This window comes from Labrus bergylta, chromosome 5 (genome assembly GCF_963930695.1).
Source record: "Labrus bergylta chromosome 5, fLabBer1.1, whole genome shotgun sequence".
Lineage (NCBI taxonomy): Eukaryota > Metazoa > Chordata > Actinopteri > Labriformes > Labridae > Labrus > Labrus bergylta.
This window is the reverse complement of record NC_089199.1, coordinates 5,824,972-5,846,735: the sequence shown is the minus strand read 5'-3', so window position 1 is coordinate 5,846,735 and position 21,764 is coordinate 5,824,972. Positions and strand designations below refer to the sequence as shown.

General features: G+C 40.3%; 1 protein-coding gene across 1 annotated transcript; it reads left to right on the top strand.

Annotated features, from left to right (window-relative positions):
* Window positions 1-1,203: 1,203 nt before the first annotated feature.
* Window positions 1,204-17,778, top strand: pank4 (pantothenate kinase 4 (inactive)). Its single transcript, XM_020629415.3, has 19 exons — window positions 1,204-1,360; window positions 1,759-1,841; window positions 2,061-2,269; window positions 3,083-3,266; window positions 3,905-3,997; window positions 4,129-4,282; window positions 7,385-7,566; window positions 7,788-7,869; window positions 8,060-8,160; window positions 9,252-9,407; window positions 10,418-10,530; window positions 10,989-11,076; window positions 12,380-12,531; window positions 13,460-13,515; window positions 14,219-14,268; window positions 14,410-14,514; window positions 14,594-14,694; window positions 15,198-15,266; window positions 15,464-17,778. The coding sequence occupies exons 1-19, from the start codon at window positions 1,237-1,239 to the stop codon at window positions 15,702-15,704; spliced, it is 2,343 nt and encodes a 780-aa protein (XP_020485071.1). The 5' UTR covers window positions 1,204-1,236; the 3' UTR covers window positions 15,705-17,778.
* The last annotated feature ends 3,986 nt before the right edge of the window (window positions 17,779-21,764 follow it).

Below are 21,764 nucleotides of genomic sequence, written 5' to 3'. Positions count from 1 at the left end.
CACTGATACACCGTGGGGATGTGGTCTACGCAGGCAAATGAAATCCATTGTCCATGCACAAGATCTTTGTTTCTGATGGTTTATTTCTTCAGAGCAAGCAAGCAAAAGAACAAAGTAAACCATGGCTCCTGCTGCCTCTCTTGCGCTGGTAAAAAAAAACAAAAAAAAAAAAAAACATAGGCCCACCCAGGTGCATGCTGGTCCTCTACCTGCCTCTCACCTATATAACCTCAGGTGCCCACAGTGTTACCCAAATACCTAAGCAAAATACTGATGCAAAACTAATTTTACTATTTAAATCACTAGCAAAAGAAAACATGATCAAAAATCTATTTTATTTAAAGAATGATTGTTGGCATAATTAAATAAACAACACCAACTAATATGACTAAACTGAACACCAAACAAAATTCTAACATCCCCGTCGGTGCTTTGGTGTGTCATTGCTGGGTGAACATTTTAATTTTTTGTGGCTGCTCAATTCCATCAAACTATGGAAATATTTCACTGATTGCTTGTATTATTTATTCAAATTTCCCCTTGAATTCAGTCTGACAACGCTGGACATTTATCTTGTGAAGGGCCGACTGCTTGGGTTGCACACAGCAGGATTGGGAAAAAATAAACAGTACCTTTATTTAACATGGCAAAACATGTTTTAAAATACAACCAACTCAGGTATTTATCAGGAACACAGTGAGCTGTGGCTGAGAGGTTATTATGTTTAAACAAAGTGTGGCTTCTCAACACAAGTTTGCTTTGATAATCCACCTACAAGTTATTGCTTGTTAAAGGGAGGGCCTATTGGACAAGAAAAACTAGTTAATGTTTAAAAATTAACAATTGAATCAATCTCAGTTTGAATAAAAATATTTTAACTGAAAGGAAATGGCGTGCTTACAGTGGTTTTTACACCTACTTCAAGTTCTGCTGAAGAGGTAAATGCCGTACTTTGTGTACAATCATTAACTGCCTTAATGACTGACTTTTGGTTAGAAAAGTAAAAAAAAAAAAAAAAAAAAAAAAGAAATCCTAATCTTAGAGTGAAGATCGACAGAGAGAATAAGAAAAGAAGAATGAGTCGGTTCTGTGCAGCTTTCTGTGGGTAAATGTTTACAGAGTGACGCCCCGCCCCTCGCCCCCCGCCTCGGACCGTACGTGAATTGTGATTGGTCGAAGTGAGACGCGCACGCACTCTACGCACGCCACGCACGCAGCGTCAAATCATTGTCGACCATGGCGGAATGTGTTCGACTTGACAGCAGCACAAGTACTCACACCATGGATAAAAGCATTACTCTGCCGCCCGACGAGATATTCCGCAATCTGGAGAATGCAAAGCGGTTTGCAATTGACATAGGTACGTGTTGGTTTAAAAGTTTAATTCATTTTTTTCAGCCAAAGGTTCTCCTCTCCGTGTTTGTGGAGCGGCTCCGCCGCAGTCTGGTACTATGACAACAACACATGACTTTAGGAGAAAGTAAACAAGGCAAAGCCCCCGTCAGCTGCTTAAAGACGTATATAATCCGAAGTTCTTTGGCAGCAAATGGTGTTTACCTTAAAGGTGAAAGTCTAACGAGTTTCAAGAGGATAGATCAAGAGCCAGAAGGTTTTAAGGTTTCTGCTCTTGAGCATTTCACAGTTTACTACACGTTTTTTTTTTGTACGTCGGGATTCTGACCTAGTTTTTACTCCTACTGCCTATGTTATCTTTAGGGCTTCTTATCGGGCTTTATCAATACTGCCTTTCTTTTACAGGTGGATCCCTCACGAAGCTGGCCTACTACTCCACTGTGCAACACAAAGTGGCCAAAGTGCGATCTTTCGACCACTCTGCAAAGGTAATTTCTCCACTTTGGTTACTCTAAAAACCTAGGTTTCCCAAGAATCAGTTCCAGCTGTTATCTGTAGCTAACTCTGCATGTCAAAATACAGCCAACAACGCATAACCTCTAACATAGTTAAATAAGATAGAGTTTTACTGATACCACACAGGAGGCGTGTCCAGAGGTTATTTCAATTAGTGTAAATGTTCCTCGTCTGTGTTCCTGTCCCATCAGGAGGCTTCCAGTGACAAGCTGTACGAAATATCAGTGCAGGAGGAAGTCACCGCACGCCTTCACTTTATCAAATTTGAAAATGCCTACATCGAAACATGTTTGGACTTCATCAGAGACCATCTGGTCAACACTGAAACCAAAGTCATCAAAGCCACGGGCGGAGGAGCCCACAAGTTTAAAGAACTCATCGAGCGGAAACTCGGACTCAAGTAAGTGAACGAGCGGAAAGTGTAGCAAACGACTAAAGCTGTTTTTGACATCATGCACTCGACTTCCACATCCAGCTTACCCCCCCCCCGCAAATGTCGGGAGCTTTTCAGTCCAAGTGTGAGCAAGGCTTCAGTCGTTGCCTGTGCTGTGTCACTTAGTGTGTTGATCTGAAGCTGCATGTAAAAACAAACACAGGAAGGGCTTATTCATCGTGTCTGATTAATTCACAAAGCAGCATCCTGCCCTTTTCCTGTGAACCAGGTTCAATCAGAGGACAAGTGTTTATGCAAATCTATGCAGAATATTGTGGAGCTTAAGTTAGCTTGCAAACTGTGAACAACATTCACATTATAGTTGGCTTGTTATATCTTACCTTCTGCATCGACACACATATGTTTGGCCCTTTCTAGCTATCAGGAAGCCAATATTTAAACAGGACTGCTGCTGCGTTCACTGCGGCTATATTTGCACACTGACATGTGCACTATAGGATTTTTTATTTATTTTATAGTTTGTGTCTGTTTTGAGTTGTAATGTTTTTCTGTAGTATGAGGTCAAGAGAAAACGACATTTCAATCCTTTATATATCTTGTGCATACGGCAGAATAAACAATAACATGTGCCCTTCATATGAAGATGTATGGCTTCAGACAGCAACTCTGTCTACAAAAAAAGATGATCAATCAGTAAAAGGAAGATTATATGTTATATATGACTTCCCAAATGGAGGAAAGGTCAGTTTGTGTTTTGCTTTGGCTAAGAATGACTCAAGCTGACGGACGTCTTTTTGGCTGCGTGCTTCATTTCTGCAGAGTGGACAAAGAGGACGAGATGACCTGCCTCATAAAGGGCTGCAACTTTGTGCTGAGGAACATTCCCCATGAGGCATTTGTGTACGCGAAGCACGCCGACTCAGAGTTCCGCTTTCAGACGACTCAGCCGGACATCTTCCCCTACCTGCTCGTAAACATCGGCTCTGGTGTGTCCATCGTCAAGGTAACCGATCATCTCTCAAGGGAGGCCGGGCCCACTTATCACACAATTTGATGTCAAGCTAACAAGATGAAGTGGTTCAGAAAATTTGAGTTCTGATTAGTTACAGTCATCACTGACACACACTGTACTTTTGGGTACTTTGGTGACTTCACTCAGGCTTTATCCGTTCATATTTACAGACCTGCTGCAGTAATAGCAGTCTTAGTTATAGTAGTTTACTTTTTTCAATGCACCAAAAGAGGTAGTTCAGCCCATTAGGACTCAGAAGACACAGAAAAAACAAAAAAGACAAGAGCAGACACATAACGAGAGAACAAGAACAAATACACCACGGTACTAGTCAAACAATGACAAAGTATTAACACACCTCAGACTTTAGAACTTCAGTATTTGTTAAACGTCCTTCTGTGCTGCTGGAAGGTATTTAACACAAACCAACATGCGGACACACTTTAGTTTATCTCTGCAGACTGATGTTGTCCTCGGTATGTCGCTGTGTGATGGCATGTTTATGTCTGATTCTATAGTGCAGGGTGTGTTGTTTTCCTTCTTTCAGAGGACTTCTGTTTATTTGAATAAGCTCTGCTTATATGTGACTCACAGAATAGACCGTGTCCCCCTCTGTTCCTCTGCATCAGGTTGAATCAGAGGACAAGTTTGAGCGAATAGGAGGAAGCTCGATAGGTGGAGGGACGTTTTGGGGCCTTGGAGCTTTACTCACCAAAACAAAGGTGGGCTGCAAAAACAAGTTTTTTTTATTTGTTATCAGATGAAAGTATCCGTTTCAGATTGAAGATGTCTGCGAGGTGTGATATTTTGGAAACACCAGCCTCCTTAACTTTTACATTCCTCTCTCTTGTAGAGATTTGACGAGTTGCTGCAGTTGGCCTCCAAAGGGCAGCACACCAGTGTGGACATGCTGGTGAAAGATATCTACGGAGGATCGTACGGGTCTCTGGGCTTGACTGGAGATCTGATCGCGAGCAGTTTTGGAAAGTCAGCGACTGCTAACAAAGGTGACAATGAACACAATGATTTAATGTGGCTCCTCGTAATACATTATGGTATATATGTGTGCGTGTGTGTTTAAGAAAAGTTAGGGAGATCAATGACCGTGATGATCCCCTTACACTTTTCCCCAATGTAGGCAAAACTACTTTTAATTAAATCGTCATGATGTCACTATTTAATGTAATTATAACCGCTGTGCATCCCGGCTGATTTATCCCCTGCACAGCTGCAAACTTAACATCACAGGAGGAAGTTTAAAGAACATGTCTCTGTTGTGTTTGTGAAGTATTCATGACAGGAATGTGGCTTTAAATGATCCGGTTTTAGCCTGAAAAGAAGTCCTTGTTGAAGAGAACTGATGACCTCTGCCCCAGTTCTGATGCAGCCTAGTTCATGATCATGTAACTGTTATGAAATGTGGGGACTGCAGAACAGAACAGATATCTCCGGCTTGTTACCAGCCATCTGTAGCTGGGTCAATGACGTGACGCTCATTTTTTTGTGTCCATAAGGTTTAGTTAACTTTTAAAGGCTTAAAATTTAAAAATAAATGCACAAATGACATGCTTTCATCCTTTGTTTTGAGGACCTAGTCTAAAATTTATATTTATTATCCATTTTTAGAGAATAACTGGGGTATTTAGGCAAAAATGTCTAAGTGGTGTAACCGCTGAAACTTTGTATCAAAGAATTAAACTTCCTTTAAAAAGGTTAAATTTTCATATAACACCGTATGAACTAGCCTGGCATAATCTTACAATAGAACTGTTCAATATTAAATAAAAGTAATGGAACATCATTGTTCTTATTATTATAATTATTTTAGGGAAATCGTGTCACCCAGTCAAGTTCCAAATTGTCAACATGGTGTAACCACCATTGAAGGAGCCATTTTGTTAATATATTCATCATATCATGTGACAAGAGATGATATCACAAAGAAGAACCCCTGATGGTCCTAACTGCTGCAGGCCAAGTTTAGCAACTCTCTTTAAAACATGAGATAATTTGACATTTTAAGGGCGTGGTCAGATATGTCAAATGGTTTGACCTCAGAAAAACATTAACAATTTATGATAATTATAAAAATTTGTATTCACTTCGAAAATTTGATTTGAAATGTTCACACCAGGAAATGTGCTTACATAGGTCTCCATGATAATGCCTGTCAAATTTGATTTGAAGTGGAAATGTCAAATGGTGTAACCAGTTACACTATTTGACTTTTATGACAAGCCTTTCTCTTAGAGGCCACTTTTGTCAAATATCAGTATTTTTTTTATGTTGATTAAAGTGGTTATCCAGCCACAACCTTTTTATCAAGGGTCTAGGACAAAATACCCTGGCATTTTGTAAATGTTTAGCTTCAAATTGCATATTTGTGTTCCATTTACTTACATTTATAAAGGTGCACTATGTAGTTTTGGTAGAGAAATGTGAAAGTTGGAGAAATTTACAGATTATGTGGTATATGTCCATCATAACTCTAAACACAAACTGTCCTCAGATGAAAATGTGGTCCCTGTAATATTGTTTGAAGATAAAATGCTACTGGAGAAGTTAAGGTGGGGGGCCCGCAACAGTGAAAGCGTAACTCTCCTGGTAACTTTATATCTCCAAACAGAGTTCCAGGGATCCATTTTTTACTTTGAATAAAGTTTGTGTATTCAGTTCAGAAAATATATCAAAGAATTGTTTCACTTCTCCAACTTAAAAAATTTCACTACCAAATCTACATAGTGCACCTTTAAACATATATAATCTAATATATGTATGTATGCTGTAATATTGGCACCAGTAGTTGCATTTTAGATGTGTCGGCTATTGTGGTAGGGTAGGTAGTATCAGCATGTCACTACCTGGAGCTTGCTTGCCAAAGTCTGGTACTATAGAAGGTGGCAATGCTGTTTGGGCTGTGATGGCCATGATGTAAAGAAGCAGAGATGTAAAAGTGTTGCCTGTAGGTATGTTATCCTTTGATTAGGGCACAAGTACCTTGAGTTTATTCCAAATACTGAAGAAATGAATTCTCCCTGAAGATTTTGGTCAGATGTTGTAATTTACTTAAGATATGAATTAATTAAGGATGCACCGATCCTGACTAAGACAGCTAGATCAGGTATCGGTAAGAATTTGCCGATCTATGAGACCCATCCAAAAGGCCGATCTATTCACTTCAGTTTTATACTATTCTGTGTTTAAGACAAATGTGCTACATTACTGTCATCAGCGTACTGGTATTCTGTGCACTGTGGTAGATGGAGCAAACATGAAATGGAGGAAGCTAACAACAATTTCTTCAAGAAACAATGGCCTTTGACTGTAGAAGCAGCATGGTCAGTTGGTGTAACTGGTTTGCGTCAATTGTTGTAACCAGTATTTCTTGTAAAAAATATAATAAAACACAGGACAATTAAAGTGGAATAAAAGTAGTCCTCTATTGCAGTGAAATAACATGTTTTTTTAACAATTACATAATTTGCCAAAAATTAATTAGAAAACAGAAGTGTTTACAGCTTTGTGCCCCGCTCAGTATTGAAAAAGGGCATAACTTATAAATTTAGGGATAATCCTAATAAAATCTATTTTCTTGTGCTATTTTAAAATGAAGTAATTAAAATCATGAGTACGCTTGCATATACTCTAGATGTATAAAAGAATCAATATTCTTAATTTTTCAGTGGTTACACCACTTGACATTTTTTGGTCCATTTAGTCTTACCTTTTGAAAAAAAAGGTTTAAATGTCATTTTAAAAAACACAAAACCAACATGACTACAAATCTCACATTTTAATGAACCTGATGCATGCTTTCAAATTGTGTTTTTAAAAGATTTTTGAATTGGTCATCTGAACAACCCTTATTTGTCACTGACCCAGCTACAGAGCAACTACTGAGCAGTTTACACATGATAGTAATTGAACTATTTTCCTTCTTTAATGGGCTAAATATTCACAGTGAGTGAATAAAGAACCACTGAAGAGTATCTGATCTTTTACTCTTAATGGGAAATAAATAAAAAATAAAAAAAACTTTTTAAGCATTTCTTCAGCTCTTTGAGGTGTTTTTTCCCCTCTTTTTTATATATTTATATTTGTATTCATAGAGTTCTCTCAAGAAGACATGGCGAAGAGTTTACTCCACATGATCAGTAACGACATCGGACAGCTGGCCTGTCTGTATGCCAAGCTGCACAACCTGTCCAGGGTTTACTTTGGAGGCTTCTTCATCAGAGGACATCCTGTCACCATGCACACCATCACGTACAGCATCAACTTCTTCACAAAGGCAAGAGCTCTTCCTCTGCATGAAGAGCTCCCCCCCCAATCTGTCCTCTTAAAGCATGACTTCTATATTAAATTACACGCTGAACACGAGTGTCTTGGAGCTCCTAATAAGTTCCCTTTAGTCCTGGACTTGGTCTGTTGTCAGCTGGACTAAGAGATGAACCTCTAACCCAGATTCTTATGATCTAACCTCCTCCTCCTTCTCCTCTTTTGTTGCTGTAGGGGGAAGTTCAGGCCTTGTTCTTGAGACATGAAGGTTATCTGGGAGCCATTGGAGCTTTTCTTAAAGGAGCAGAGGAGGACAGTAAGGAAAAAAACAAAAAAACAAATGCACATTATTGTCCTAACCTGATCCTGAACCCTATTGGGTGTCAAAAGGATAACTGTTACAGTTTCTGTGATGTAAACACTTTGTTTTTACTGGACTTAAAAGAGATTCAACGTCTTCAATAATCCAGGAAAGTACTTGATATGTTCATGTTGTTCTCTTCTAGATCCAAACCAGTACAGCTGGGGGGAGAACTATGCAGGAAGCTCCGGCCTGATGAGCGTCTCTCCAGAAATGAATCCCATGCAGCGGGCACGGAGTGGAACGGTGAGTCTGCAGAGAACACAAAAAACGATTAGATACAAAACAGCTCTCACAGTCTATCGGCTGATGGTTTATTTGTTTTGAGTTCATCCATTTGTCTCTCCCACTGAGGCTTTATTTTACATTTTTCTTCTTGATGTCCTTTGTGGTCGTTCTTCACCACTGACCGACATCATAAAACGACATCCATTAATCTTTGGCCATCTTTGTTTTCCTCTCCACTCATTGTTCCTCCCACCTAACTCTCTGTCCTCCAGTTTCCTGTAAGTACCTCGGTGTGCTTCACTGTGTGCTCTGCTGTGATGACGTGTTGCTCCTGCTCACAACGCTTTGTTGTGCAGCTGTTAGTGCTCCACTCAAGTATTTAGTCATGTCAGGCGTTCACTTTGTTTTCTCACCCTGAAAGCAGGTTATTTTTAGTTCAGCTCTGGTTTGGTGGAAAAAGCATGTTTCTTGCTTCGTAGAAAGAATTACTGTGAAGATGGAAAATAAAAGAGTGTGACTGTTTTTTTGACTGGTGTGATACTTTGAGCTTGCAGGCCTACGTAGAGCATGAGAAGCTGTAAACCTCAGTTAGCTTCAGCTGCCCTGATACTGATTCTAACCTCTAATATTTCCTGCTTCCCCTCCCAGCTTTCATAAACTAGTCTTCCTTTGCAAACTGTGAAAGTGTGATGCTAGTCTGCAGGTGAAATATTAGCTCATCTTTGGTGTTTTGCCTCTCAAGACATCTTTATTGATTTAGCTTGTTTTTTAGTAACAACAGGTTTCCTCTAATGGAGTATTGATTGAATCCTAAGACAAATGAATCTTCTTTCTTTTAGCTTTAAGTCTTGGTTGAACCTTCCCTCCTCCTCCCTCCTTCATAGTGAATCTTCCTTTCTTCTTCATAGTCGTCTAAATAAAAAATCCTCTAAAACCAGTAAAAGGATACCGATGTTTTTCATATATATGAGGACAGATTTGGTAAGATATCCTAGAATAACAGTTTGCAGGAATAGTCTGTTATATTTTCACAGGTAGAAACACAATGAGTGGTCGAAGTTGTCAGATAAGACAGAAAATCACGTCTTCTGTGTCTTTGTTCTGTGTAGTTCGACATGTTGGAGATGGACCGCCTGGAGAGAAAGCTGGTGAATCTGCCCCTGCTGCAGGACCCTTCATCGTACATCCCCGACACTGTGGACCTCATAGAGGATGCTCTGGCCCGCGAGTACTGGCTCTACTGCTTTGAAGACGCGCTGGACGGGGTGGGATGGCAGTTTATGTTTTGTTGTAGGGCCACAGTGTGCAACACAGACAGAGTGGATTAACTCTAACTGAGAGCAAAAATCTAAAAGAAAAAAGGGACCAAGATGGTTAAAAAATAGTCCATTGCATTGGAAATATTTGATTCCCAAGAACTGTGAGTCAGTAATGCATCTCTAGTGTGGGGTTATAATTTCAAGATTTCTATAAAATAGCTGAAAAATTCATTTTTATTCAGTATATTGAAGTGTTTGTCTTAAAAAAGAAAAAAAAAAGAAAGCTAGCAAGGAACTTGCTTCTTAGAATATTCAAACTGAAACACAAAAACAACCCGGCCTAAAGATAGCTCTTTGGTCCTTAAAGTCTGGGAACGGGATTTAAGAATTCAAGATGGCTGGCTGCTAAACCTCTGTAAGGTCACCATGTCAAAAAAGGCTGTTTTTTTTAAACATACGTTTTGGCCTGAATAGCTCATTTTGTTATTGGTACATTGTCCAGAGGAAAAATACTGAGTCTGCACACCAGAAGCTGCTCCAATTAAATTGAATTTAATGGAATAATCACAAGTAACGTTTCGGGCCCTCGCCCTTCATCAGACATGCACAACATTTTTGTATGAACATTGTACAGAGTGGAATATGAGGCTAAGAGTTTGTGCATGCTTAAGCATAATTTGGGGCATGGCTGATTTGACTGACAGGTGGCTGCCTCCTTCAGTTACAAGATTGATTGAAAGTTAGGTTGAGATGGTCTTTTCAATATGGCGACCACCATTGTTCAGCTTCAAAACTCCTCTTTAGAAACCAAAGTGTGACGTCACTGAGACTGCGTCGCACACTGGAAATCAATAACAGTTTGATAGCACATTACGTAGTCTTTTATTATCCAGTTATCCTTGAAGTTAAGAAAGCCACTTAACCCAGAAAGTGACAATGTTTTGTCATATCTTTTTGTTTGTTTGCAGCAGAAGTTGTAAACGTGGGTGACTGATGTTTTTATGTTTTCTGAGCAGGTGGTAAAGAGAGCTGTAGCGAGCCAGCCTGACATGCCGGAGGCCGCCGAGCGAGCCGAGAAGTTCCGTCAAAAATACCGACACAAACTTCAGACCCTCCGCCAACAGCCTTTGTAAGGACAGGTTTTTATTTCTTCTTTCTGTTTGAACCACTGGATGCTTTTAGTGGACTAAACCTCGAGTCTTTTCCTCAGTCTCTGCTTTAGTTTCACATCTTCATACCTTCTGTATCTACTGAAGTGCTCTGTAAATTACAATTCTTCATGTAAAATCTGTTCAAGTTTACAATAGTGGGGTGCAGGACACCATCACGTGTCAGTCAATGGTTCATTGGCATAAACTGCAGAAATGAACACGTAAACGATTTGTTGAACTTTAACAAAAAAACTCACAAATTCCAGAAAACCTTTCTGCATTTTGAGAGAGTTGTTTCAAACTACTTTACAAGCCCTATCTGTTCAGGTAATAGCATGAATACAACAGTGAAAAGTGCTGTGAACCGCCCGCCGCCGCCCCGTTGTGTGTTTGTTTTTCTCTCTGGCTAATGTAGAGTGCTTCTCTTTTCACCTAGTGCTTATGGATCCCTCACAGTCAGAAGTCTGTTAGACACGAGGGAACACTGTTTAAACGAGTTCAACTTTCCTGATCCCTACTCGAAGGTCTGAGTGAAATCTATCAACATATTTTGTTTGCTCTTTGTGTCCTTCACACGTTCTGTACAGCTCGTTAGAGCCTCACTGATCTGATATGTCAACCAAAAAAAAGAGTCTTATGTTTCAGTCTGCAAGGAATGTTCTGATACCATTTTATCGGCTGACACAGAGAGGCCCTCAGTGCCATTAATTACAACAACAACAACATTATTAATTTTTATTTTAAATACACCATATATCTCAAAGCTTTGTGCATGTGACATAATTATTGTTGCTGTTAGTTTGTCTCGCGCAATTAAGGAAACCTGACCTGAAACAAGTAATGCTAACTCAAGCAGCAGTTCAACCTAGACGTAACATCCTGATTATGATGATTAAAAAGAAACACCAGGGACAGAAAATATCTTATTTTGTGTATTTTAAATAGTTTTATTGTCATAAATTCAAAACAGTGGTTCCTAACGTTTTCAATGAAGCCCCTCCCAGTTCAATCAATCTATCAATCAATCATTATTTGTATAGCGCCAATTCAAGTGATATATTATCGAGGCGCTTAACAAAAGAGCCGGTAAAAGCACATACTCGTTAAGATAAATTGGATATGGGTAGATGGGACACTTGAATCTAAAAAAAGGCTGAGCTCGCTCAGGACCCCCCAAAAAGATACATTTCTGTCAAAAATTAACATAAACTTTAATTGTTTTATTTCAACCTGATTTATTTGTGTGGCCGACTAAGGAGCCATATATTTTTGAGTTACATTTTATTTTTCACTTTTTTATCTACAGACCTTATAATAAACTATCCGAAAGTGTTATCATGATTTTGGTAAATATGTGAAAATCTTATTTTGACATAGACAGAGCCATCTAACCTTTAGAGCCCCACCCGGATCCATGTTGGGGAACCAATGCCTTAAATTGTTAGACAGGAAATTCAAGAATTGCTGTCATTTCGCTGACATCTTCAGCTAGCAGCACGTTGTCGTCATTTACTGTCATCATAAGATTATTAATCTAAAATCAATTTTTCTGTGATGTCAAAGGAAAAAAAAAATGTACAGCTGGAATCTGATTAGTGAATTGACTGGTATAGTTATTAAAGCCCTATTCTCCATTTAGGCTGAAACTGAGGCATTAACAATACTAGTGATGGTATCTGAGCAACTCTACACACAATGCCATGATGTTAGAGATCATTGTTTTCCACCTCATGACATTAAGCACTTTTCTAGTCTTGTTCATAAAATTGTTTTTTTCTGGATGCCTTGTGCTCCATCCATCTCTATCATCCGTCTGTTCTCTCGTAGATCAAACAGAAAGAGAACGACATGGCTCTGAAGTACTACCAGAAGGCGGTGAAGTCCCTGGACGAGCTGAGCTGGGAGGAGAGACAGTTCGCCCTCGTCAGGGGCGTCCTGGCCGGGAATGTGTTTGACTGGGGAGCCAAGGCCGTGTCAGAGTGAGTCAACTTTGGTAGTTTTTATTTCCCCCGAGCAGCCGGGTTGATTGTTTACTCTTGTCTGTCTGATTGTTGGTGATTGGAGAAGCTTTGGTTGCATATTTTTCTGTTTCATGCTGCTACAGCCTTGAACATTTTTTATTGTGTTTCGCAGTGTTGCATTTTTTTGATAACCTAGCAGCTCTCAGACAGTCAGACTACAAACAATTGGCTTTGTGGATGCAAAGTTAAAAAAAAAAAAAAAAACATATGAACTGCTTATTGTGCATCTTAACCCAAAATATCTCTGCATCCATATTATTCTTGTTCTTTTTAAGAAGCTAGACCTGTCAGCTGCTTTTGACACAATTAACCATCAAATCCTCCTCTCCACACTCCCAGAGCTTGGTCTCTCAGTACCTGCCCCCCGATTGTCATGCCCTACCTCTCCGAGAGATCTTTTAGAGTTTCTCGAAAAGGGAGAAATGTCCAACTCACACAGCTTATCCACAGGGGTGCCTCAGGGCTCAATGCTCGGTCCCCTTTTCTTCTCCATATGCACTACCTCACTTGGTGCAATCATCCGCTGCCATGGTTTCTCATACCATTGCTATGCTTACGATACCCAGCTCTTCCTCTAATTCATGCTAGATGACACTTCTGTCTAGGGAAAGGTTTTCGCCATGCCTTCCTTGCTGGTGTCTCTAAATGGATGAAAGAACTACCTTCAATTTAACCTCTCAAAGTCTGGGCTCCTGGTCATCCCAGCCTCTCCCTCTATGATGTCACTTCCTGATGTTGTTTCATCCTCTCTAGATCCTTGCTTGTGTGGCTCTTACCCTCAGATGTACATCTCTTTGGACAAAAGCGTCCGCCACCTAAATTGGAGAATTGTAGAAAACACCTGACTTACTTTTGACATTGCATGTTTGCTTTTGTTGTCCTGCAGTGTCCTCGAATCTGATCCTGAGTTTGGGTTTGCGCAGGCGAAACAACAGTTGGAAGGTATCCAAATATTTCTCTTCATCTTCTCTTCTCGCATATTGTCTTTATTTCTTCAATGTTACCTTTTGTAGTTTTTACACCAACAGGGATCAGAAGTGCTGCGTCGATATGCTTTTTTCCTGATCTGATTGTATCATGGTACTTGGGCACAGATTTTATTTGAATTGCGATTCTCTAGAATTTAAAAGTGTTGTGATTCAATGACTGTTGAAACAAAAGAGTTGAATCATACACTCACATAGATGATGTAACATGAGTATTATTTTCAAAAACAATAAACATGCCATGTCAGTTAGCCTTTTGTATTGGCAGCATCATACTGCAAAGAAAAACGATACATAAAAATGTGCCACATGAAAATAAGTTAGTTAAAAAAATAAAAAGAGCCTCTGAAGTGAGAACAGCACACAGCACAAATTTGAGCCTTCAGATTACCATCCTTCTCTTGTTAAATGTGACTAAAAACAGTCCTTTGAAAACCTGGACTACAAATAGAAGTAGAAAATAAACTGTACCACGTGTCCCTGTAAAAAATAAATATTCATGACCAAAAAACCATCAATGCTAAAAAGAAAGTAGACCGATATAAATGAAATGGTACACACAATCTAAATTCTTTTAAGGTAAATATCTATCAGACTGACTTGATTGTTTCATATGTTTGATGTGTTTTTATAAATAATGTTCTGTGTTTACCTCGCAGAGCGGCCGTGGCTCATCGATTCCTTTGACCGGTGGTTTGAGAGACTAAAGGTCGGTGGTTACTTGTTGTCTTTTTCATGGCAGGTTCATTCTGCTTCCTGTGGATATTTCCTGTACTTGCTTTGTGTTTTCTGTGGTTTGGACCTTTGTGGATCAGTCCTTTAATACATCCGTCCTGGTTTTCTCTTGCAGGGTCCTCCTCATAGGTGTGCCTTGTTTTTCGTCGATAACAGTGGAGTAGACATCATTCTAGGAGTGATGCCTTTTGTCAGAGAGCTCCTCTCTCGAGGAACAGAGGTGAGAGATATGAACAGCAGCATTTTAAGAGACGATGTGTTTGAGTAAATGTGGATTCAACTCTTCTGTTTTCTTGTAGGTTGTGTTGGCCAGCAACTCCGGTCCGGCTTTAAATGACGTCACAAATGGTGAACTGCAAATATTGACTGAAAGAATCGCTGCCATGGATCCAGTGATTCAGTGAGTATATTTACAATCATGCAGGTTATAGAGCTCCACAGTGACCACCCACTTTTTACGCCGGCTCTGGTTCCAGAAGTAAATTATAACATTCAAATCCTCCATTGACTTTTCAGAAAATCCTTAAATCAACATTTTTAATCCTAGAACCAGACAAAAAGACAACCGCTACCTGAACACTTGTGACGAGAAGACATTTGATTACTCAAAACAACATTTTTTAGAAGAAGGAACAAAAAAGCAAAATACAAGACTGTGTGCATATTTTTTCCCCCAGGAGTGAACTACACATCCCACAATCCATTGCGATTCCATTGAGACCCAACAAATGAAAGTTTAGAGTGCTTAATTAAAATCCTACCCAGACTTTGTTTCTGCATTGATCTTTATTGTAGTGTTTATATCCTTAATAATCTGTTTTCAGAGCACCCATTGATCCCCTTTGACGGTTACATAAAAGTTGAATAAGACGTCAAATCAACATGAGTGTGTTCTTTGTGTAGGGCGGGTTTGAGTGAGGACAGGCTGACGTTGGTTCAGAGCGGTTCCAGTTCACCCTGCCTGGATCTGAGGTTGGTTATTTTTACTATTCTGCATTTTTTTAAGGGACTTCTCTTCAACCGGAGATTACAGATCTATCTCTCAGATCTCTCCTGAAGCTCTATTGGATATTTAACCCTAACCCATTGAATATGTAACTTGCTTTATGTGAATGTATCAGAGAGATGCCTCGTGGTGGTTTAACTCTTCTGCCTCTTTCCTTCACCAGCCGTCTGGACAAAGTTCTGGCTAATGTGGTCCGGGAGCGTAAAACCGACCTGGTGATCATCGAGGGAATGGGCCGAGCCATCCACACAAACTACTACGCCATGCTCAGCTGCGAGAGCCTCAAGATGGCCGTCATCAAGAACTCGTGGCTCGCCGACCGGTTGGGAGGGAAGCTGTTCAGCGTCGTCTTCAAGTACGAGGTGCCGGATGGACAACCGAGCCAGGACTCTGCGGCATCGTGAGCGATGGTTTGACAAAAAAAAAAAGGAAAAAGGACAGAACGCCAAAGTCGAGCGAGCAGAGCAGATCAGCTCGAGACCTGAATGTAAGGAGGACGATCGTATACTGCCACTGAGTGAGGGACTGATTAGCAAAGCTGATTTTTGAAATATAGGAGAGTTTTAAAGGATTAGCGGGACGGTTTAACTTTTTGTTTTTTAAAGATTGATTTCCTTCAGGTTTCTGTCCATCATCCTGCACGATCACTTAGTTTGTTTACATCGTTTTCAGCTGCTGGAGTTATCGCACGCGTTATGTTCGGTAAACTTTTGGATGCTGATGAGAATGTCTGAACTTTATACTGTTTAGCATCACTTGTTGACAAGCTTCCAACACGCCTCTAACATTTCACGGAGCACCACTGAGGCAGATGAGGGACTGACTGACTGACTGACTGCGTGCGTGCGTGCGTGCGTGCGTGCGTGCGTGCGTGCGTGCGTGCGTGCGTGCGTGCGTGCGTGCGTGCGTGCGTGCGTGCGTGCGTGTGTGTGTGTGTTTTCTGTTGAGAGCAGCTTTTGTTTTCCAGCATTTCAATAGCAAACACTCGGGTGAACCCATGAATCTTGTGTGTTTTTTTAATTACTGCCGGTGATTGATTTGAGATTAATGGAATCAGTTTAGTTTGTTGTCACTTGTGTAGCTGTTAAAGTGACATCAGGGGGGGAAAGTGTGATCAGAGGGGGAAGCAGCACTTTATCACAAAGAGATTTTGTTCCTCCACAAGGTGGCAGTAGTCGACTGTGACTCATTTTTTTAATTTTTTTATTTTTATTTGAATGATTCCTCAAATCTTTCCTGAAGGTGCTTGGTGTCAAAATCAACACTGCAGATTTCAGGTGAACTATTCTGACTGACTCTGATCAAAGCATCACTGGGAACTTTTATTTTTTTATTCTTCCTCTTAAGTTTGCTGCGGCACAAATCCACAGTCCGGAAATAAGCTGTAATCCATCCCTGCATCGAAACGACATCTGTTTGAAGGCAATAACACTGCAGAAACTAGCTGTAACAAACTCTGCCTGCATCAGTGACTTCATCTATAATATCTGAACTGAAGGTGCGCTCTGATTTAAAATCCTGCCTTCGTTTGAAAATGCTCCCTGAAGTTACGATTGCTTGAACTCACTTTAATACTTATTTTCCATTTGTACATACTTGTGATGTACCAGTATGTGTGTGTGTATGTAAATATTTATACACATGTATACATTCATTTGCGTTATTTCAGTTAAGCACACCGAGCACAAGTTTGCGTCTTATTTTCCTGACAATCAGTTTTAATTAAACGGTGAAAAACATTTTATTTTACTCCTCGTGTCAGTTTTTGTTCCTTCCTCCTCTCAGTGTGTGTGTGTGAGTGTGTGTGTCAGGCGAGTTTGAGTTTTGCAGCTGTGCAGACGAATATGGAGAGTTGAAAGTTGTCCCATATTTAAAAATTTTTTTTTTTTTAAAAAGCTAACCTGCCCCCGGCAGTATAAAAGCTCGACACCCTGGTATGTGCTGGTTGATGCGTGCTGAGGAGCTGCGGGTTGGTAATGCATGAGGACGCCTGGCAGGGGGTCCTCCTACTTTTCCTCTCGCTCGTCACTATGACTGCCAAAACACACACACACACTCTCTCTCTCTCTCTCACACTCACACACACACACACACATATCAGTTCTGCCAGACGCCCTCATGGATTTAGTGACATCTATGTATGACTGAGTAATATTTGCCCTGCTTTTAAGATCTTCCACATTTGCTTCCTTGCAGCTTCAGTGCGCTCTTGGACCGTATGAGACATTGGACTAAGACCTCTGCTTTAACAGCAACACACCCACGCTGATGCGATGATTCATTTCTAAGCATGTTGTGTCTTTTTCTTGGATAGTTTTGCAGGTAAATCAGAACTTCCAGGGGCGGCACATCTGGTGTTTCACTAAGAGCTGCACTGAACTACGCCTGCTCAATATGAGGAGAATATGATGAGAATGTAAAATGTGGTGTGTGCATTTGAACTGTGCACAAAAATAAAAAGGTTGCCTCTCTCACTGACATTTTTTCCTAATGTCTAGCCCTTTGCTTGTGTCATACTTCCTCTCAGATGTGCAGTACGTCGCTTTAGACATGAAATCGTAACGTAACACACAAATATCACCACACATGTATGAACATTTAACGGCAGTTAAGAAGGTTTAACGAGCAGCAGTTTGATAGGATAAGGTTTGAAAATGACTTATTATCCATTAGCTTATCTATAGCTAGAGATCAGTCCAGTAATCGATTGTTTAAATATAAACACCATGTCTCCATCTCCTGCGGTTTTTAAAAAAAATTGAAGCAAAAACTCCTGCTGCCACAAGTGCTGGTGACATCATATCTAGTGAAGACATGAGCAGAAGGAAGCTGGCTGGTAAAGACCCAGAATTCCTTCTGCTAACCAAAGCACATGTTAGTGCTGGTGACATCATATCTCGTGAAGACATGAGCAGAAGGAAGCTGGCTGGTAAAGACCCAGAATTCCTTCTGAATTCCTTCTGCTAACCAAAGCACATGTTAGTGCTACCTGTCGATAAATTAACCCTCAGGTCCGTACAGATTCTTGTGTTGGTTTGCAGCCGACGATCACATTTATGCAAAGTTCAATGACTGACATATTCCTTATGCTTCTTCTCGTCGTCCCTCCTAAACTCTGCTAATCCAGTGAAGAACGTTGCAGGAGTCGAATATGTCAATAGAGCTGTCAATCATTACGTTACATCTGATGTTTGCATCAAAAACTTACAACTGAAGTTCTCAGAAAAAAGACACTTGGGGCGCTGGTGGCACAGTGGTTAGTGCGCGCAATCCCTTGCTCCTCCAAGCGGGCGGCCCAGGCTCGAATCCCGCCTGTGGCTCCCTTCCTGCATGTCATTCCCCACACCCTGATTTCCAACTCTATCCAATGTATCTCTACATTAAAGGCACAAAAAGCCCAAAAATAAATCTTTAGAATTTTTTTTTTTTTTTAAAAGAACACTTGATCATAAATAATTCTGATAAACTAACCATGATGATATTTTATTCCAGTTTGCCCCTTGTCCCGTGTGTTGACATGAAGGAGGTGGGATTTATGACCTATACCGCAGCCAGTCAGTAGGGGGAGCTCTGAATATTTTGGCTTCACCCTGAGGCAGCTGTAGCCTTGTCCATCTTTTTTTTTTTTATATACAGGCATGGTCCAGCTCTTTTCAGATTTGCTAAACGGTTTGAATAAATGTCTCTTGCATACTAGGCTCCATGTGATAGGTCGTCTCTTGAGAGGATGAGAGAGAAATCACCGTGCCAGAACATACACTACTCTGTGTTTCAGGCGGTGTGTTTGTTGAACACATTCATCAAGTAATGATGATAAAAGAATTCCGATCTTTGTGTTTTTGACCAAACACAAAGATCCCGCCTTGACAGACTTGTTCGTGCAGCTGCAGCGGGCTGAACTTTTTTCACGGCGTGGCTTTTCACTGTGTAACTTTCTAATTACAGGCGAGACTCCGAACACGGTGATAGCGCAGGCCCTGAGAAAAACAGAGCGCCATTGACTGCCACTGTTTGCACAACACTAATTACTCGAGTTACAGTAAACAGTGATTTCAAAAGATGTTTCTCCAGCTTTGAATTCAACACACTGTAGCTGAACCTTTTGTGGATTCAGAGTAACAATAACAGTAATTTGATTGGCCGTGTGACCTTAAAGGCACAATACAGCGCTTTGTGTGTGCAGAAGCAGGTAAATGCTGCGCGTTTCTCTCGGCTCTCCCGTTGTCATTTGTGATAACTTTCGGTTTTCTCAAAAGCTCTTTCTGTTTATTGTGAGGTAATATTTGCAACTGATTAACTCGACTCTTTGTGTGAGGCGGGTGAAAATAAGTGTACTTAGACATAAGTAGCTACAACTATCTCTGTTATTTTAAAGATCGATAGTATTGAAGAGGACTCAAAGCTTTAAAACAAACACATCTTCATGTTAGTCATATTTTTAACCAAAGCTTCTGCAAGCAAGAGAGAGAGAGAGCAATGTCTTAATTGCACAATTGTTTGGATGCAAATTTGTGTAATGGAAAAACAATAAAGTACCTATGACTTCTATTTTTGTTACCTTTGCATCTTTAAAAAGTATCGATATCATTTAATCTCGACTAGAATCATGCATAAATTTAAAAATACCAGTGCCGTGACAACCCATAACTTTTTTTTTTTTTTTTTTTACCAAGTTTGAAGTCTTTGAAATTGGCTGAGCCACTTCATTCTCACTTGTTCTTGTGTCTTCGGGTAGGAATCACTGATCAGCTGCATTCACAGAGAAGATCTGCTGCTTCATGTCATATCTGGAGAAGCTGCAGTATCTGTGACAACATGTCTGTTAAATAATGAGAGGAGAGGGGGGGAAAAAAGACGGTTTGATTCTGTCACTGACTCCCATCATGATCTCTGAGAAAAAGCTTTCTCAGTCTCTCACAGGAGGCACACAGGAGCTGCAGGGGTCTCACTCAAATGCCATCTTGTTCTTCACAGAGCCGCTGACATCTTGCTCAATTTTATTTTTCCCAGACACGAGCGTGAAGCAAAACATGGAAATGTCAAGTTGGGATGAAAGCCAAGGAATTGTTCTAATGTGTTTTAAAGTACCAGAAATACTCGCAGTAAGATCAGCGTGCAAACTGGCATCATAACAGGTTTTAAAGCGCATTAACACAATGCACACAAAACAAAGAATGCATGATTTGTATGTAAGACATTCAAAGAATCCCACAGTATGAATACTTTGTACACACAACACTGCAGCCTTTACACTGTAAGATTCTGAAGGCATGTAAGCCTGTTATCGTCCTTCAGCAGACTCAGCCCCTCTGCGTTACACTCGCACTTCACTAAGTGGCTTGTCAGCATTGTTTGCATTCAAACCAAATCACTATAAAGCTTGTTCGTTGGTTTCAATAACGCTAACAAGCTATTTTCTTCAGAGCGGACACAAACAGAAAGAAAACAAGACTAGAGGAGAGACTAAAACGCTAAATGTCAACAAATTCCCTCAAGTGATTTCTACACAGTCATTCTGCAAATATGGTGCGTTTGAATCTGCCGACGCGCAGCGGGCTCGTAGTGTAGACACAGAATTAGTCTTGCTGGCTCTCTGCAGTCAATTGACTTCGTATGATGAAGACAGAACAGGCCATGAAAAATGCAGTAACTGCAGAGGATATGCACAAAGCCAAAACTCACCGCTCCGCGTTGCTGCAGGTTTTTACAGCAGAAAATGACTCCTGCAAAAGAATGTTTCATGCAGGAGCCATTTTTAATTTTCGTTTAGATTGACACAAGGTCACATAATTCTTCTCTTACAAACAGCATGGAGAAAACTATGGGGACAGCCAACAATTACACCCAAATATGATCGTTGAATATCTTTATCAGAGTCACAGGTATGACTTTATTTCAGCCTTCACTCCTCTGAGAAAGCTTTCTGCCTGTTTGTAACCTGGCTGCAGGGATTTGATTCCATTCATCCATAGATCTTTAGTGAGATCAGACAATTTGGGGATTTTCCCACAACTGGGAAAAGTTTATTTGAACAGAGATATGTGCACAGAGCAATATCTTAATGGAAAAAGTCAACAGGCTCTTCAAACTGCTGCCACAATGTCTGAAGGACACTTACTCCACTGACTCCACTTTTTTAAGATATCAGGTCATTTCAAGTATCACTGCTAAAGAGGAAAAAAGATGTATAAAACCTAGCCTTTCTCTAGAAGTAGCTGCATGAAATAAATATATTTGGTCTAAATACTAATAATGTGGAATTTAAAGGAAGTGAGGTCACCACACACAAACTCTGAAAAAGTAGCTCCTGATACCAGCAGCAATAAATCGATTAATCTCAAAAATCCAACGCTGAGCCACATGCTGGGCAGGGCGGTGTCCAGACTTTTTTTTTGTTTGTTTTGTTTACCGGGGTGGCCCAACTAGGGAACTCACTAAAGCAGGCGTGGCCAATCATATCTGTT